Consider the following 18,981-nt stretch of genomic DNA (forward strand, 5'->3'; position numbering starts at 1 on the left):
GGAGCACTTGGACAAGCCCAAAAGCCCAAGACTGAACCCCAGGGGATTCAGGGGGTCAGTGAGGATGGCAGCAAGAGGCAGGTCACACCGGTGCAGCTTGGATTTGCCTGTCATGGTCTTGAACGTCAGCATGGGATTTGGTTGAGATTTTTGAAGGAGACCTGGCTATATCTGAAGGGTGGGAGAGGAGCTGGTGCTTCCCCCATGGCAGCAGCATTCTCCCTAGTCCCAGGGCTTCGTGAGACCCCCACAATCGTGGATGACTTAGATGCGGCTGGAGCCGTTTGGTAGGTTCATCACCACTGGCATGTCCGTGTCCCATGTGTGTGCCAGAAGGAGACTTGTACCTCCGTTGTCCCCTTGCTGCTCTCTGCCTTCCTGACAGGTGATCTCAGCTAAACCCAGGAAGGAGATCTAGGGGCCAGCTTAACCATTCCATAGACAAGGGGATCCCTTCCCATGGACCAGAACCCCTCTGGCCATACTGGGATCCCTGGTGTCCAGGTGGAGACAAGGTTTAGCCTGTGCAAAACAAAAATCCTTTTCCATAGGTGTTTTGTTCTGTGTTTTTTAAGCGGCTTTGAGAGCCTGAAGGATTGTAGGATAGGCTCCGATTCAGGATTTCTTCTTCCAGAAGAGGCTCACTGGTATCGTATTTACCTGGAACAACAGATGATTAGTCTTTGTGCTTCATCCCAAAGCACCTCGTGGCCGGCATGATCAGTGAAAGAAAACAGTCAGGACTGATCAAAAACACCATCTGCTGCCAACAAATTGACTTCTTTAAGACAGACATTGCTCATGCAGTGGCTAATTCTAATTACCAGCTTCTTGGGAAAATGTGATTTTATTAATTATCATAAATGCACAATGTTTGCCAATACTGTTCCTTGGGAACAGGGAACTGTTTATGACAAGTGTGGAGGAAGACCAATTGCTGATGAAATACGCTGGGCAGGCAGCAGCCAGTGCACTCACAGGCAAGAGGGCTGCACAGGAGAAGTGCCATGGCCGTCTGGCTGTGTGGGATGGGACCTTTCAGATAAGCTCTAGATACAGACGCTTGTTCCAGGAGAGGATAGAGGAGTGCAGAATTTGCGTTGATGTTCTCCAGCACTTCCCTGGAGCATGCTGTGCTGTTGGACACCCTCTGCCAGCACCACCAAGGGCTCCCCAGGCCCACAGTGCTGCTGCTCTCTGCAAGGTGGTACTGTGGGGCCACCTGTGCCAACCAGCACGCAGCAGAAACACAGCTGCCCACCGTGGTGGTGGTGTCCTGCACCATGCTGCTCTGCATGGTGGTGCGGAGCCACAGGGCAGCTCCAGGGAATGGGGAGCCCCTGCTGCAGGAGGAACCTGTCCCATGCTGGGCTCGTGGGACCCACTCCAGCGTGGAGGGTGCTGGGGACAGCCGGGCTCGGAGAGCTGTGGGACACCTGCATTGGGAATGGGTTCTTCAGCCAAACTCAAGGGATGCCACCAGCTCACAGCTGGTGGTCTACATGGAGACATGTATCTCTGCACACTGGGCCAGCCTGCTGATGGGAGCTTTCTTCCAGGCTTTTTAAGTCCCTGAATTTAAGTTTTTGAATTAGCATGTCCCAAGCTGGCCTTGAGGAGCAGATCTGCACTGCCTTGCTCTGTGCCAGACCTTCTGCCCTGCAATCCCATGCCCTCTCCCTGCCCAAACCACAGTGGGATGCTGACCAGGGCAGCGCTTCTCCCTGCTGTGATTTATAGTCTTTGGGCAAGTGAGGAATTAGTCTCACTTAGTTGCATGACCGGGCATAATTAAAAGGGCAAATCTCTGCTTTGCTGTAGGGAACTGTTCAGCAACATGAAGCGCACTCTCACCAGCCTAGTGGGTCCTCCCTGTGCAGGGCCGGGCAGCTGGCAGACCTACTATTTTTAGGGTCCCTGGAGAAGTCTTGAGCTTTGGCATTTTGCAGACACATCTTACCTCTGGGTTTCCTCCTGCTGCCTAGCAGAGGGAGAACAGCACTCCATTTTGTTTGAATACCGGAAAGTGCAGGGTTCAGACCCGAGCATTACATCAATTTTATACTGAAACCCTCGGTTAGCAGCCTGGGAGTGATGGGTGCTGCCCTTGACAGCACCAAGTCTCGGCCAGCAGCCACACACCGAGTGCTTTCAATAATGAAATGGGGCTTTGCTGCCAGTCCTGGCTAAATGGTGGGCTAGAGTCAGGAGCTGAGGACTGCTCAGTGCGAGATGCTCCTCGATTCACAGGCTTCAGTCTTTTACAATCCCTTTGCCAAACAATCCCTTTTTCTTTTCTAAACAGCATGAAATAATCTGTGTCCTTCTACTCTGACCAGGTATTGAGCAGAGTATTGAACAAGAGGAAGGACTGAACAGATCATCTGCTGACCTGCGGATAAGGAAAACTCAGGTGAGTCTCTGCCCTGTGGCACCAGGAAGGGGAGGATGGGAAGTGGCTGGAGGCAGTTGAAGGACACCAGGAGGTGATGGGAGAGGAGGGCTGTGCTTGGCTTAAGAGCAATCGAGATCTAGTGTGCAAATACTGGGCAAAGTAGAGCAGCACATTTCCAAATGGAGCAGTGAAAAAGCCAGCCTGAAAGACCTGTGACACAAGTATGTGCAGAAGGGGTTGTGGAGGGGACAGTTGTTGTGAAGACAACAGTGTGCGTTGACTTCGTCCTTGTGTGCAAGTCTGGGCATCTGTGGGTGGGTTTCTGCACATCCGTGTTAAGCATTTCAGTAAAAGTTATTTTGGCTGGAGCAAAAATACCCTCTGAAGTGCCATATTTGGAAGGAGAACGTTTGCCTGCAATGTGTTTAGAAACCTGAAGTCTATGTGTTTCTGCAGTGCCTGGAAGGATGCTTGAGCAGCTTGTAAATGAGACCCAGGCTTGCTGATGCAGCTGGGTAACTCACCTAAAATTTCACTTAATCTGAGAAGGTGGGTGGTCTTTCAGAGAGTGCTGTGCAGGCCTGCAGCCTGCAGTTCTTCCCTGTTGGGGCTGTGGTTGCCTCTCCACCAGACACTGATGTGCTTCGCAGTCCAGGAAATGTTAGACTTTTGAAGGGCTGACGCAAATCTTCCTCTTGTTCCCATGAAACCACTAATAACTAACACCTTCTTTTGATGGGCTTCTTAGCAGGGTTATCCAGGGGTAGAGGGAGAGATGGGGTGCACTTCCCTCTCCTCTTCCCTGCTGGTCTCGAGGATGTGTTATACTCAGTTGTCATGAATGGTCGTGCTGCTCGTGCTTCTGTCTGCAGCCAAGGCAGGATGGAGCGTGTTGGCTCTACAAGAGATGGGGGTTGAGGGACATGGGGCTTGTCTGTGGGTCCGACACCATGCACTAGAAACTGGAAGTCACCGACCCTGCTTTGAGCCAGAGATTGGGCTGCATGACCTCCTGAAGTCCCTTCCAGCCTGAATTACACTACAATTGTGAGTAACGCCCCTCCCACCCCCGCCCCAAAGTCAAGAAACAGCATAGAAATATCTGATGAAAGAAGTTTTAGAGGGTCTTGCAGAGAGGCTTTACTCTCTCAGGAGCATCTGATTGCAGTGGGAAGGTCTGATTGCCGAAGTTGTCCCTGCTGAGCACTGCTGGGGTCCTGGCCTGAGGCAGCTGGAAGGCGAGGATGCAAACATCTCTCTGATGTCTATGGTGGGTGCTTGAAGTGGGAGGACTTTGAGAACACCAACAGAGGGAGCGCGTTCAATGGTGTTGTGGCAAGGCCAACAACTTGACAGAAAGTGCCAAAAGAAAATTTCCTTGGGAAAGCAGCAGGCAGGCATGACCCAGAAGGCAGTGCAAAGCACCTGGGCAGGGCTGAGGGAAAGGACATTGAGGGAGAGCTGGGAACAGCAGAGTGACTGAGCTTCATACACCCCTGATACAGCCTGCAGAATCTTCACAGGTCTGGGTTAACTCAGAAGCATTTGACTGCTGATAACCTGAGGTCTCATAAGACATGTTCTCCAGCTGCTTTTGAAACCAGGGCTTAAATTCATAAATGATGTATACTTTATGAAAATAGGACATGCTTTTACTGTTTTTCTGAAGTCAGAGCTATGCAACTGTCTTGGACATCCCAGAATTACAGATCATGTCAAGATGGGGACAGGAGAGACAAAGGCCGTGGTTCTAGTGGCCTCTGTTGCATCAGCCAACGGTGCAAATTTATCTGGATCAAGCATAGGCACAGTGGCACCTTGGCCCCAGCACATGTGCAAGACTTTGTGCTGACTGGGGCTGCCATACTCTGCTTGTGCTACGTGTGGGAGCATAGGTGGCACCTGACACTGCACCTACAAACACATCGTTAACTCCAGGTTTTAGAGGAAAGTGGATCCAAAAGAATGAATTTATACTGGGTTGGCATCTTGTGTTGTGTGACCATGGCATTTTTTTGTTGAGTCCGTCCGTTGTCAGCTACGGCCTGAGCTCTAAAAGCTGAATTAGTTTAGCTTGATGAAATGGAACTAGACAGAAGAGATTACTTGTTTGCAGAAAAAGTGTACAAAGCAAACAAGTGTTTCATTTAGAGATGGTATAACTTGGCCATACTACTCAGTAATGGGATGAAAATGTGCGTTAATTCTTGTGGGGAAGTGATTATGAAAGAACATGACGTTTTACGCTTTGGATCCTGCCAGGAGGAAATTCAGAGGCTTGATTGCATGAACTGTTTGACGAGATCTTCCCCCATCATCTGCATACCACCCTTGATGGAGCAGCTCCCTCCAAGGCCTTTCTAGAGAGGTGGTGGTATCTTCTTGGTGTTGGCTTTGTGGTGTTGCCCCAGGCCATGGGCTGGTGAGGAATCGCATCCATGGGGGCCTTCTCAAGTGCGGGGTGTGACCTGGTTTCTCCCCTTCTTCTTGCACTGGGGTACTGCTGCCTTTGGGGGCACCAGGGTGATGCTCCAGCAGACCCATGTTGAGGATGGGTGAAGCTGTCACTGCTGTACAAGGGTGATCAGGTCCTGATGGCAGAATCAGGCCATGCACTGACAGTTGTGTGCCTAAGCCATGGTTGCTGCACCCCGCTATGGGATCTGATGTTAGTACTGTCCCCTCTACAGCTACCTGGACTCTAAAGCTACTGGCTCACGTATAGGCTGAAAGAGTCACTGCTCTCCTGTAAACCACTGCCCATCAGGCTGTCATGGGGTTCTCGCAGCGGGAGGATCACACTTGGGTGACCCCAGGTGCCTGCCTAGCCTGCAGGTCCCCTCGTCTCCAACTTCTAGACTGTTCTTCTGGACTGTTCTCTGTGCTCTGCAGTGTTCAGTTGCTTAGTCCTTGCTACAGAGGTCTTGTTGAAGTGTTTATGCCTTTGGAAATGGCACGAACACATCTTTGTCCTCTTGGTCATGCAGAAGCACTGCTGCTTTTGAGCAGGCAGCATCCCATGTGTCTCCTGGAGGGACAGGTAAGGAAGAGTTAGATAAATTGAATGGAAGTGTACACATGGCAGCAGCAGAGGGAATGGCAGAAGAAAGGATACAAGACTAGCGCAGGTTGATGGCACCTAAACTCAAAAGGTCATTGAGATGCCAGCATGGATACATGCAGCTTCTAAGAAGGCTTAGGGTGGAAAACCATTGGGCAGCTTACTCCAGGACAGGAGGTGAGAGGACCTCTGAAGGTCCCATACAATTTAAATCATTCCATAGTTGTAAATCAGCTGTGCTGCTTAATGACCCTGAGGCAGGACAGGTCAATGGGGTGGAAAATCAGTGTTGCTGTCAGCTCCTGGTGAGCACAGAAGGTGCATCCCAAACCCCTCTGTGACCACCAGTAACAAAGACCCCAGAAGATGAGGGGGACCTGAGGACGTGTCACACACAGGTGCTGCTGGCTGTACATCTTGCAGTGCTTGTGAGTTTGGGGCACGAGAAAATAAGTGAATCTGGGAGGGAGTGAAACCAGCTTTATTTTAAATGTGCTTTTATTTAATAAATAGCTTTCCTGTTCAGTGCAGTCTCATGCTGAGCTTTGCTAGCTCAGTTGCAGCACTCTGGTGCAGAGCTCCTTTGGTTCATGAGTATATTTTAAGCAGTCTTGCCTGTCCTGGCTCAGCCATGGGCTTGTGTGGTGAGAGCTCAGCTAGGCTTGAGACGTTTTGCTGGGGGGAGTCACACTGTGGTGGCCAGGCAAACCATCCGTGTTGTGAGGAGGCGTGTTGAGGGGTCCAAGGCACCCGTGGGATGGCTGCATGGTTGATGCAGGGCTATGAGCCTGTCACAGGTGTCTCGTCATTGCAGCTTCTTAAAATCAGCTTTCTCTGGGCTGAAGCATTGTCTTCTGCCCCACCATGCAAGGTTGCTGTGTAGTTTTTACTGCAGGTTGGCCAACCTTCTGATGATCCTTTAGTGAGCGCCCGGCAAGATGCAGGCATTGCTCCAGCAGTGGAATCTGCCTCTGCATCGCTGCAGGACGAACTCCAGTGCCTTGTCCTTGCTGGTTGTACTGGAGGATGTGGATGAAAACAAGGCATCTTGGAGCAGAAAAGCAAGACCTTGTTCTGCAGTGAAGATTGTGTTTTAGCAAACCATTAAACTGATAAAGGCAACAGGAACTGCCAGCGTTCCTCTTCAGCACCCGAGGTGGGGTTCCAGGCATGGATCTGCTGCTCTCACAGGCGGTTTACACACAAATACAGCTCAGTAAAAGCATTACGTTCTCTAAGCGCTCTACAGTGAAGCCAGAGGAGTTTTGGCATTTATGGTTTATCTCCTATAGTCTGGGAAGCCACTCGCGTGGTCTGCTCTCCCATGCCGCAGTCGGTGCTGAATCCATACAGTGGTGACATTAGCTGGTCACTTCTGCAGAGGCAGCTTCCAGCTTGGAGCCCAGCGTCCTCCCGGCCCTGCACAAGCAGCAAGAGGCTGTCATGGCTGAGCCTGAGGCAGTGGGGAAACAGTCCTCTGCAAAACTGGGGCAAGAGAAAGGCTTGTCTCTCAAGCAAGTGGGAAGGAGAATTGCTGGTGCATAGTGAAGCCAAAGCAAAGGATGGTGCAACAGCACACAGCAAAGCAGGACGGTGGCGAGTCCCTCTGCATGACAGCTCTCCGGAGGGATCCTGGCATGGGCAGAGCTCTGCTCTAGCTGGACCGTGTTGAAGGGAGCCAGCAGACCTCTTCCCAGAAAAAAACCTCTGCCTTTACCACTCCAGAGACACTGCTGTGTGCTGACAGCAGTGCTGTGAAACCCCCGCCGGGCTTTGTGGGGGTTTCACTTGTGCTCTGTGCTGTGCCCTTCAGGAGCTGTTTGCCATTTCAAATGCAGGTGTTGGGTGGCAGTGGCGGGGGGAAGCAGGGAGGTGGCAGTCGAAGGTGGCAGTCTCTCGTGTTGGCCATGGTGTGCCCATGTTTCCCAGGCAAAGGCATTACTTCTGCAGTGTCTGAGGAAACTAGAGATGGCCAAAAACTGGTGCTGTGTAGCCCAGGGCCGTGAATTTGAGTAGGATTTAGGTTTGCTCCATGTTGAAGCTCTGTGGTTTGGATATCATCCTGGCACATGGGAGAGTGGGATTCAGGGCTCTGCTCCACCACAGAGTCATGAAATGCTTTGGGTTGGAAGGAATCTTCAAAGATTGTCCAATCCAAACTCCCTGCCTGATCTCCCACTACATCAGGTTGCTCAAAGCCCCATCCAGCCTGACCTTGAACACTTCCAGGGATGGGGCATCCACAACTTCTCTGGGCAACCTGTGCCAGTGTCTCACCACCCTCATGGTACAACATTTCTCCCCGATGTCCAACCTAACCCCGCCCTTGTTCAGTTTAAAACCATTGCCCCTTGTCCTGTCACTGCAGACCCCGGTCAAAAGTCTCTCTCCCTCTTTATGAGCCCCCTTTAAGTGCTGAGTGGCCGCAGTGAGGTCTCCCCAGAGCCATCTCTTCCCCAGGCTGCACAACCCCAAGTCTCTCAGCCATGGACCACTCAGTCAAGGAAGTGGGAGATTTTCTTGTAATTTGGGCACTCCTTAGCATTTCTCTAGGCTCTGCAGGTAATCAGGGGAGAGGGCCTGGAGCCGCTGAACTGGCAGGCTGAGGTGGGTGATGTAGCGTGCTCTGATTCGGGGCTTTGGCTTCTGACTTGAGTGTTCTCTGACTTTGGACTGCTGCAGCTGTTCATCTTCCCAGGGATGCCAACCCCACACAGGGACCCCGCGCCCAGCGGTGCGTGTGCCCGGCGTGCACGCTCACGCATGCGGGATGGAGAGCTGGGCACAGAGCAGTGTTGTCCCAGGGTTGCGTTGCTGGCTTTGCTTGTCACCGTGCACGGCGGGTAAGAGGAGCTGACAGCTCTGGCAGGGCTGGCACGCAGTGCTGCCGGGCTGTGTGTACCTGACGGGTGAGCTGTAGCGATGCGACCGCTGTAGCTGTCACCCAGGGAACAGTGTGGGGTGAGCTTGTGTTAAGGCAGTTTTCTGACTGGAACATACCATTAGTGTGAAAATGTCCCTGGCCCTTGCTTGCGTTGGTTTTGGCCCAGTACCCAGTGCACTGCTGTTGCGATTTTGAATTTTTGGTCCCATGGGACAGATCCTCAGCGGGGGCACTGCATTGCGAGCTGGCATTGGCTGTGTTGGTAGCATGGGTGTCCTCCTTGGAGTCCCAGCCATCCAGGGTCAAGCAACTAGAAGTCTGGCACCCATGTTTGCTCCTTGTAGTGGGAATACAGCACGCTGGTGAGAAGGGAGCTCAGGAGATGCCAGCGCCCACCACAGAGCAGTGCTAGCTGCATCAGGTTGCTCATGGCCTTGTCCAGCTGCATTCACAGTATCTAGAAGGAGGGAGATGCTATGTGCATTGGTCCATGGGTCCTCTGGGCCCCAGTCCAGTGTTCTACTGCCCTTATGATGTTTTTTTCCCCCTTCACTGGAATTCCCTGTGTCCCAGCTTGGTCCGTTGTCTCTTGTCCTGCCTCTGTGCACTTCCAAGAAGAGTCTGGCTCCAGCTTCTCTCCATTCTCCCACTGTGTTGTCGTAGGCAGCAATCCCCGTGAGCTTTGTCACCTGCAGCTGACCAAACCCTGCCTGTCCTCATTTGTCCTGTGCTTGGTGGCCTCAACTGGCTTCACTCCCATGCGATGTGTTTTGGGGAGCCCCAAGCAGAACATGGTACTCTAGTTGTGGTCGCACAAGCACTAGGTGGAAGTGGACAACCGCTGTCCTCGCCCCACTGGCTGTCCTCCTGCTCACCCAGCCCACTGTGTCTGTGTTACTCCAGAGCCTGGACTCACTCCCACCTACCTTCCTACATCTGCTTGTGGGATTTGGAATGAGTTGAACTGGAGAGCTGATTTAGATATGCCTGGTACTTTAACTCTGGTCCTTGTGTAGGTATTTCTGCAACAAGGGCTTCACTAGCTTGTAGGGACATTTCTGTGGGCAAATCACTGAGAAAAAGGAGGAATGAGGAGCCCCCTTGTTAACGTGTTGTAAATTAGGAGTAACTGAGCATTAAGATTATGGACTTTTATTCTGGCTTTGCTGTTGTTGTCTCCAGCCAGAAGAGCCTCATCAGACCTGGAGCTTTCATAGGAATGGCTTTGTCTTGCCCCGGGCCAGCTGACTGGGCTGTGTGGAGCCAGCAAAGCCCGGAGGCTCCTGTGAGAATGTGCCCCAGCACAGCAGGCAGGGCTGGTCCTCCGGCCGCGGTCCTGGGCGAGCCGGTGGTCTGGCCTCTTCACTGGGAGCAGGAGTTCGTCCTTCAGCAGCTGTCCCGACTCCACAAGCCTCCAGCAAACTGGTCCCAGGGGCAGCCTGGCTCCTGGGCTGCTTCTGCACCAGGGAAATGTTGTTCTTGCGTTCTAAATTCGTTACATTAAAAGCGCTCTGTTTGCCCCCATTTCACAGCAACGGTTTGAATAAAACACCCTGCCTCAGTCAGCTCACCAGCAGCAGCAGGATACAGAGGGCTTCGGGGTTGCGGCTCCCGAGGACATCCCCAGCCTGGAAATGTTGCCAGTGATGCAGGTTCCCAGATGTCTCAACAGTATTGTCCGTGTTTCTATAAATACCAGATTTTGAGCTAATAACAGAGCAAAACATTTGCATTCTTCCAAATGTCAGTACTTTGGGTCCTTGTTATTCAGAATAGCTTTTGCTCTAGTTACTTTCAGGCTTGGTTTATCTAGCTGGTGCGATGGAAATATTCACCTGGCTTGAACTAGTTCAAACACTGAAACAAACCCAGTCGGTGGGAACTCAGGAGTGGGATCTCTGCTCGCCCTGTAACCCTGACAGGCTCAGGAGGAAGGCTGGCATCTGCCCCCGGGCTCTCCCACGGGATGAGCACTTCAGAAATGTCTTTCTCTTAATTAAAAACATTGAAGGCCACGGTCCCACGTTTCAGTGTGGGCTTTGTGGGGTTTTCAAGCCCCCTGTGGATACCCAGAGCTGTATGAGCTCTTTGGAAATCCAGCCTGGTAGTTCAGCAAACTGGGCTGCTTTCCCCATATTTGGAAAGTGAAGATTGCTGGCTGCAGAGGAAACAACCCCATTTCCTAACTTTAGTTAATATTTTCTGTTTAATGAATTTCTTTCAAATGAGTTTCTTTGGTATGCTTTTTAGTTACTGGGAATATTCAGGTAGTTTTATTTAATGACTGAAAGCCATTTAAAATGCTTTTTCCAGCCCATTTTGCATGAAACTCTTATGTTCCTTCAAAAATCAAATGCATTTTGTAGACATGTGGGATGCCCGTGGGAACATAAAATAACAATCTGACAAAATAAACACTAAGCTAAATAACTTCTTAAGTAAAAGAGGTATGGGTGGTATACTGGTTAGCAGAAAGGGGTGTCGTTCAACACCCAGGCTGTATTTGGCTGCAGATAAACATATGTTGATACTTTTCAGCTGAATGAGAATGAACTGGATTTTAGGAAAACAATTTTGAAATGGCAGAAGAGTCACTTGGATGGCACATCACATCTGTGCCAGATTTCAAGCCATGGTGCTCAGGAGCTGTTTTGACCTTGCTTTGGGCCAGGCACCTCTCAGGCAGAGGCTGCCTGCTGACGCTGAAGCTGCCGGCAGGCTTCCGTGTGAGGTTTGCCGGCAGAGGAGGAATAAGATGGGCTGAGCCTGAGGCTCTGCTATAAATACTGAGGTGCTTCTTGCTTAGAATAGCTGCAAAGCAAACGCAAATGTATCTTCCAGACGTCTCCAGCACCGTGTCCTGGAGGTCGGGGTCTATTGGCTGAGACTGCTCTGGGTGTACAAACACCCGGTAGGAGCGTCCAAGCCGGTGTGCACCAGGCATGCCTGACCCTGCAAAGATGCTGCGTTACACTGGTTGCTCCCTGTGTAGAGGCTTTGAGAGCTGGTCCAGCTCAGCAGGGCTGGGTACAGCCCTTTGGTTCAGCTCTCTGTGGGATGAGCTGAGGCCGTGCTGGTGGCCCTGAAAGTCCCAGAGGTAACACTCATCGGGAGTTTCTTCATCATGTCAGTCTCTCCATATCTTCTTTCTTATCCTTTCTGAGTATCCTCTATTTCTAGCCCTTTGCCATTGCCTCCTCTCCTTTCACCTTCCACCATTTTCCGTATCTTCTGTTGCTCCCCGCTCCCTGGGTTGGGCTGCATGAGCAGTCCACAGGGTGAGGTTGGGTAACCCTTCTTCCCTCTGCAGCAGTACCGTTGGCTGGTCCCACCTTGCAGGTGCTTGTTGCATGAGAGAGTTGATGCTGAGTGCCCAGGATGGATGTGAAAGATGTGGCCCATCAGTCACGTGCTGTTGCTTCTGCTGTACAGTTGAAGAAGCACACAAGTGTTTCTTGCTTGACACAGTATTGGGTTTGGCTTCACTTGAGACTCATGCAGCAGATTTGTCTTCCCTGGAAAGGGAGGCATTCAGCCCTGTGGATAAGGACTGGGGATAATGGTGGATGACAAATGGGACATCAGCCAGCAATGTGCACTTGCAGCCCAGAAAGCCAAGAGTCTCCTGGGCTGCATCACCAGCAGCATGGCCAGCAGGACGAGGGAGGGGATGCTCTCCCTCTGCTCCACTCTCCTGAGACTCCCCTGGAGCACTGCGTCCAGCTCTGGGGTCCCCAGCACAAGACAGACACGGGCCTGGTAGAGCAGGTCCAGAGGAGGCCACCAAAATGGTCTGAGGGCTGGGACACCTCTGCTGTGGAGAAAGGCTGAGGGAGTTGGGGCTGTGCAGCCTGGGGAAGAGATGGCTCTGGGGAGACCTCACTGCGGCCACTCAGCACTTAAAGGGGGCTCATAGGAAAGAGGGAGAGAGACTTTTGACCAGGGTCTGCAGTGACAGGACAAGGGGCAATGGTTTTAAGCTGAACAAGGGTGGGGTTAGGCTGGACATCGGGGAGAAATGTTGTACCATGAGGGTGGTGAGACACTGACACAGGCTGCCCAGAGGAGCTGTGGATGCCCCATCCCTGGAAGTGTTCAAGGTCAGGCTGGACGGGGCTTTGAGCAACCTGATCAGTGGGAGATGTCCCTGCCCATAGCAGGGGGGTTGGACTGGATGATCTTTGAAGGTCCTTTCCAACACAAACCATTCTGTGAGTCCATAAATCTATAAGAGTGCACCTAAAGCTCTGAGAAGATGCTGCTTTGCAGCAGGAGAACAACCTGTCTGTAGCCCGTGTGAGTTCAGAGCAGCCTGCTCATGGCTGCAGGTGATTGCTGAGCTTTGCCATCTGTGTGCCTATGGGTCTAAGGAGCTGCATGATGCCAATGTCCCCTTGTGTTGATCACCCTTCCCACCTCCCCCAGCTCTGGGAAGGGTCCACGGCCCGTTTCCAGCCACGCTTACATGTTTTAACGTGACAGAGTATCACTCCCACCAAGGGCGACCCACGACACCCCCTTGCCAGCCCTTCCCATCTCATTCAGCAGAGGGGACGGGAGCACACCGTGGGGAGCGGCTGCTGCTGACAGCCATGGCGAGGAGCTTGGAGGGGTGCGAGGACAGCCGGCACGGGCAGAGCTACTGCTCTGGCCCCGCTTGGTGGGCATAGCTGAGTCCCATGTCCTGCTGCTGGCTGTTCTTCATTGTGGGCAAGTGCCGTCGGTCAGAGTGAAGCTCCCAGCTGCGGATTATCTGTGCCTTTATAAACAGCCCAAGTACTCCCAAGAACAAGATGAAGGAAATTACATCCTTTTTTTAACTGCAAGCAAAACTACCCCCAAACAAAGTCTTCCACAGCCCCAAAGAGCAGTCTAAAGGCTTTAACATTCTGGCAACTTGGTCTAATGGAAGCTGTCCCTGCCCACAGCAGGTGGAAGTTAGACTGGTTGATCTTTGAAGGTGCCTTCCCACCCAAACTATTCTGTGAGTCCATGATCCTATGAAACTCGATTTCTGGCATACTGGGGAAAGGGCTCGTTCAAGAGATAGAAGTGTTTGGATGGACGATGCCCGTGATGCTCTGTCCTCACCTTCCTGGAACATCTTCAGGGCTGTTTGTTGTTCTCAGCCTGGCAGCTAGGTCAGACAGCAAGTCAGGCCGCAGTGTGGGTGCTCACTGGGCGCGAGCTTCCCCCTCGGGGGCAGCAACCAGCACTGGGGTCAGCGCGTTCAGCTGGACCCTGGTCAGCTCTAGTTCCAAGGTTTTCTAGCGCGTTTCCTGGAGAACAGAAAGCAGCCTAATATGCTGAGAATGTTCTGTGAGCGGGGCTGACAGCTCTGCCACACCATCCGCCCTGGGCTGGCAGCTCTGCAGACAGACACTCGGTGTGGGGCAGGCAGTTATCCCCTGCATCCCCATGGGGCTGGTGCCTGGGGGAGCCCTCCAGCACGGGGAGGAAGAGCGGGACCGTGCTTCCAGAGTGGGGGCAATTACCCCAGACATTCCCTGTGCCTGTGTCCCAGCCTGCATGCCCTGGCCCCTGGGCTCCCCATGGCTAGCTGTGCCCCGGCCACGTAGGAGGTTCAATGGCTCAGCGTGCAAGGTCCCCCAGGGGCCTTCTCGCCCACCTCCAGCACTGCAAAGTGACCACCACAGCTCCATCCTGAGCCCGTGCTGCGTCCTGCACATCCCAGCAGCATGGCAGAGGCAGGCAGGGCTCGACCCAGGGCACCGTTGTGGCCTTGGCTCTGGGCTGCTTGGGCATAAGCTGTGGTGCCAGGAGGGTGCTGCCAGTCATGACCCACGGGTCTGCCGCTACCCCGGGGAGCCCTCTTGAGGCTGAGGGCTATGCTCGAGTTGGGCTCAGGTGAGGGGTGCGTCTGGTCCACCCCTGTGCGTCTGTGTCACCTGCTGCCACCTGCCCCCCTTGTGCTTCGTCACAATCCTTGGAGCACCTTTTGGGGTAGAAATGCTTTTTGGGCTGCTAGAGGTGTGGGGGGTGCTCAGGGCTGAGCCTTCCCCTGCGGGGGTGGCGGGTCTCTCCCTCCTGTGGGACCCTCACCCCTGCTCTCTCTTCCTCTCCCCTCTGCAGCACTCGACGCTGTCACGCAAGTTCGTGGAGGTGATGTCCGAGTACAACGCCACGCAGACTGACTACCGGGAGCGCTGCAAGGGCAGGATCCAGAGGCAGCTGGAGATCAGTGAGTAAACCCGGAGGGGGAATGCAGCCGGGCTGTGCGTGCCATGGGGCTGCATCCTGCACCGGCTCTCGCTGGGTCAGAGCTGCTCCCTCAGCTGTGCAGAGCTCCCCCCGTGAAAACCTGGGGGGGGCTGTGCACGCACTCGTGGGACCAACCGGGACATGGCTCCTGCTGGGGGACAGACACAAGGTGGTACCTTGTATTTCAGTGTCAAACTGCATCTAGCAAAGCACATGCAGCAAAGCACAAAAACTCCCCTTGGATATTTTTTAAATGCTGCATAGAGAGTGAAGAGAACACAGGGAGAGAAATTTCTTCCTTATTTGCAGCTAATTTTGAATTCAAAGAACCTAGTGGGAATTGCTGACTTCCATGTGTTACCTTGCCTTTCCTCTGGGTGCTTTTGGTCGCAGGTGAACTGATCTAAATATAAAACCAGAGAAGTGAGCTCTTGACGTGGGAGCACTTGGAGCTCGCAGTGGTTTCCCTTGCTGCAGGAGGAGCGTGAGCCTCGGTGCCTGCCCCAGGCAGCAACTTGGATCCAGGACCCTGATGGCTCTTAGCAGCAGTAGTGGTGTCTTCTGGCTGAAGGCGGGCTCCAGGTGACACTTCTGAGACTGTCACCACCGTGGCACTAAGATCTCCCTGCAGCATCCAGAGCCCGTCGCTTAGGAGGAATCTGGTCCTGCCTGTCCACAAAACCTGCTCTCCTGGTAGATCTTCTCAGCCATTGGTGATACCTGGTTAGTTTTAGAGTAACATGGCCATCTGCCAGCAAAGAAGAACCATATCACCACCGTAATTAGGGGAATAAGCAAGCAAGGGAGAAGTCAGGGCATGCAGAGATTATAAGAGATTTTTGCAAATAATCTCATTGTCAGAGAGGCATCATGGGTTTTAGTGCTTAAAATGAAAGAGTCTGAAGCTAGTCCAGGTTTTTTTTTTCTCACAAACAAATGGGTGTTTTTCTTCCCTTTTACAACGTGGCGTGAATAATAAGGTAGGAGATCTTTGAGTGAGAATGATGTCCTTGATGGTCACCTGTGGGAATGTCTCTGAAGAATAGCCATGAGCAGGTTGAAAGCTTATGAGTAAGAATCAGAGACCGAGGCAACAAAGGAAACCTCATGGTTGGTGTCTACTGCAGGCCGCCCAATCAAGGGAGTCAATTGATGAAGCTTTCTCACTCCAGCTACAGCAAAATTCCAGCTCTTCAAGGAGTTGGTCAATAGGACCCCCTGGGAAACTGCCCTCAGAGACAAGGGAGCAGAATACAGGGATGCTGCCTAGTTGTGTAGGGATGGGGTCAGGAAGGCCAAGGCGCAGCTGGAGCTGAACTTGGCAAGGGATGCAAAGAACAATATGAAGGCCTTCTACAGGTATGTCAACCAGAAAAGGAAGATCAAAGAAAGCCTACCCACCCTGAGGAGCAAGACTGGCAGACTGGTAACAACAGATGAGGAGAAGGTTGAGGTAGTCAGTGACTTCTTTGCCTTTGTCTTCACTGTCAGTCTCTCTTCCTACACCTCTGGAGGGGATGGGCTGGAAGACGGGGACTGGGAGAGAAAGTCTCTCTCACTGTAAGAGAAAATCTGGTTCGAGAGCACCTTGAGGAACCTGAACATACACAAGTCTATGGGACCTGATGAGATGCTTCCCAGAGTTGTGAGGGAACTGGCTGATGTAGTTGCCAAGCCACTCTCCATGATATTTGAAAAGTCCTGGCATTCAAGGGAAGTCCTTGGAGACTGGAAAAAGGGAAACATTGCACCCATTTTTAAAAAGGGTCAAGAGGAGGACCCTGGGAACTACTGACCCGTCAATCTCACCTCTGTGCCTGGGAAGATCATGGAACAGATCCTCCTAGAAGCTATGTGAAGGCACATGGAGGACAGGGAGGTGATTCAAGACAGCCAGCACGGTCCTGCCTGACCAATGAGTGGCCTTCTGTGATGGAGTGAATACATCAGTGGACAAGGGAGGAGCTACCAATGTCATCTGTCTATCTATCTGGACTTCTGCAAGAACTTTGACATGGTCCCCCACAACATACTTCTCTATAAATTGGAGAAATATGGATTTAATGGGTGGACTGTTGGGTGGATGAGGAATTGGTTGGATGGTTGCATCCAGAGGGGAGTGGTCAATGGCTCAATGTCCAGATGGAGATTGGTGCCCCTCAGGGGTCCATATTGGGACCAGGACTGTTTAATATCTTCATTGACGACACAGACAGTGGGATCGAGGGCACCCTCAGCAAGTTTGCAGATGACACCAAGCTGAGTGGTGCAGTTGACACACCTGAGGGATGGGATGCCATCCAGAGGGACCTGGACAAGCTTGAGGAATGGGCCCGCGTGAACTTCATGAGATTCAACAAGGCCAAGTGCAGGGTCCTGCACCTGAGTCAGGGCAAGCTGGTATCAGTACAGGCTGGGGCATGAAGGGGTGGAGAGCAGGCCTGCCAAGAAGGACTTGGGGATCCTGGTGGATGAAAAGCTGGACCTGAGCCGGCAATGTCTGCTTGCAGCCTAGAAGGCCAACCGTGTCCTGGGCTTCATCAGAAGAAGCATGGCCAGCAGGTCAAGGGAGGTGATTCTGCCCCTCTGCTCCGCTCTGGTGAGACCCCTCCTGGAGTACTGCGTCCTGCTCTGGAGCCCTGAGCACAGGAAAGACATGGACCTGTTGCAGCAGGTCCAGAGGAGGCCACCAAAATGGTCCGAGGGGTGTAACTCTGCTGAGGAGGAAGGCTGAGGGAGTTGGGGCTGTTCAGCCTGGAGAAGAGACGGCTCTGGGGAGACCTTACTGCAGCCTGTCAGTACTTAAAGGAGGACTATAAGAAAAATGGGGACAGACTTTTTAGCAGGGCCTGTAGCGATAGGACAAGGGGTAACGGTTTTAAACTAAAAGAGGGCAGATTTAGAGTAGATATAAGGAAGAATTTTTTCACAAGGAGGGTGGTGAAACCCTGTCCCAGGTTGCCCAGAGAAGTGGTTGATGCCCCATCCCTGGCAACATCCCAGGTCAGGCTGGACGGGGCTCTGAGCAACCTGATCTAGTTGAAGATCTCCCTGCTTATTGCAGAGGTGTTGGACTAGATGGCCTGTAAAGGTCCCTCACAACCCAAACCCTTCTGTGATTCTGTGAGCTGCAGAAGCCTGGGAATCCAGGTGCTAGTGGAGTATGGTAGTTTCTGTGGAGGGCTAGAAGGAGACTTGGCTGTGCTAACCTTTCCTCTGTTAAGATTAGTCTTTATGATGTATAATAATAATAGAAATGTTTCACTCTGGCTGAATGGGAAGGTTGACTGACATGAGGCTCAACAAGAGCTCGACATTTAATGTAAAGCAGGACATGTGTGTCGATGTGAGTGTGTCAGTGCTCCAGCTGACTCATTCATCAGCTAACATCATTCTGTAGGTGATACCCAGCCACAGGGGTGGCTTGTAATGTAAATAGGAATCTAAGGTATCCCTATGCCTCTCTTCTAAGAGAGGACAAGATTTGAAAGGACTTAGCCAGGTCCTTAATTGTCTGCAGACCTGAAAGAAACCTTCCTCTTTTTTTTCTACTCCCACATTTTGGAAGGACTCTGCTGCTGTGCTTAATTTATGCAGATATATTAAATTATACTTGTCTTCACTCTGTCCATCCTGCTGGGGTGTCCATGCCTGACAGAGCATTGATGGGGCACAAGGAAAAGGCTGCTCAGGACTCACTGTGGTGCAGTGGCTGGGTGCAGAGGAGGTATCCTACTTACTTACTTACTGACAGTGACGGACCTGCTTTCCCTTCAGGGTGGAGGTGTGGAGAAGATTCAGAGGCAGGATGGGGTTTGCGCTGGAAAGGTGCAGAATCCTGTGCACAGTCCTTTGCAAAAGCCGGGTTCCTCTGTCAGAACAGTGGAGAATCTCTTCTTGCACAAGGGCTTGTCAAAAGCAACAAGCTTATTGAGGTTTTATCAGGAGTGCTTCCTGGGCAGAGGGCTTTGCTTGTCCCGGGGTGTCCCAGCCAGCACCTCAGTCCCTGCTGCTCCAGGGGCCCTTGAACAGGCTCTTGTGAACGGAGCATAGCTGGGATGTGACAACTGCACAACGCTCTACGAAATCCTCAGCTCTCGTTTTCAGCTGATGAATCCAAAGATAGAAAGTACCGGGAGCTCTGACAGCAAAGCCAGTAAATCATTCGGGTTTTAAAAGTATGAGAGCAGGGACTTCCCAGCTGCTCTGGGGAGGCTCCCCAGTGCCTGGCGAGCTTCTCTGTCCTAACCGCATCTGCTTCTTTGCTCTGCAAGTAGGACAGTTGCAGAAGAAACGGTGATGTAGAGTCACTGCCCTGGGCCATAGCCACTCTCTGGGGCTCCCCACAGCCCCCTCAGGATCTGTCCCTTCTCTCTGTGTAGGCACTGCTGTGGCTGTATGTGCCAGAGGTTGTGCCGC

At 52.3% G+C, this 18,981-nt stretch overlaps 1 protein-coding gene across 1 annotated transcript in view; it reads left to right on the forward strand.

The window, feature by feature from the left end:
* The window catches only part of STX1A (syntaxin 1A), a gene marked incomplete at both ends in the record, with an annotated part of 90,252 nt that overhangs the window by 62,768 nt on the left and 8,503 nt on the right, over positions 1–18,981 (forward strand). The window contains 2 exons of the mRNA XM_082008382.1: positions 2,340–2,413; positions 14,434–14,542. Coding sequence (XP_081864508.1) covers positions 2,340–2,413; positions 14,434–14,542 — 183 coding nt within the window. The remainder of the gene's footprint in view (positions 1–2,339; positions 2,414–14,433; positions 14,543–18,981) is intronic.

Source organism: Phaethon aethereus (genome assembly GCF_964289735.1).
Source record: "Phaethon aethereus genome assembly, chromosome: 19".
In the NCBI taxonomy this organism is placed as follows: domain Eukaryota; kingdom Metazoa; phylum Chordata; class Aves; order Phaethontiformes; family Phaethontidae; genus Phaethon; species Phaethon aethereus.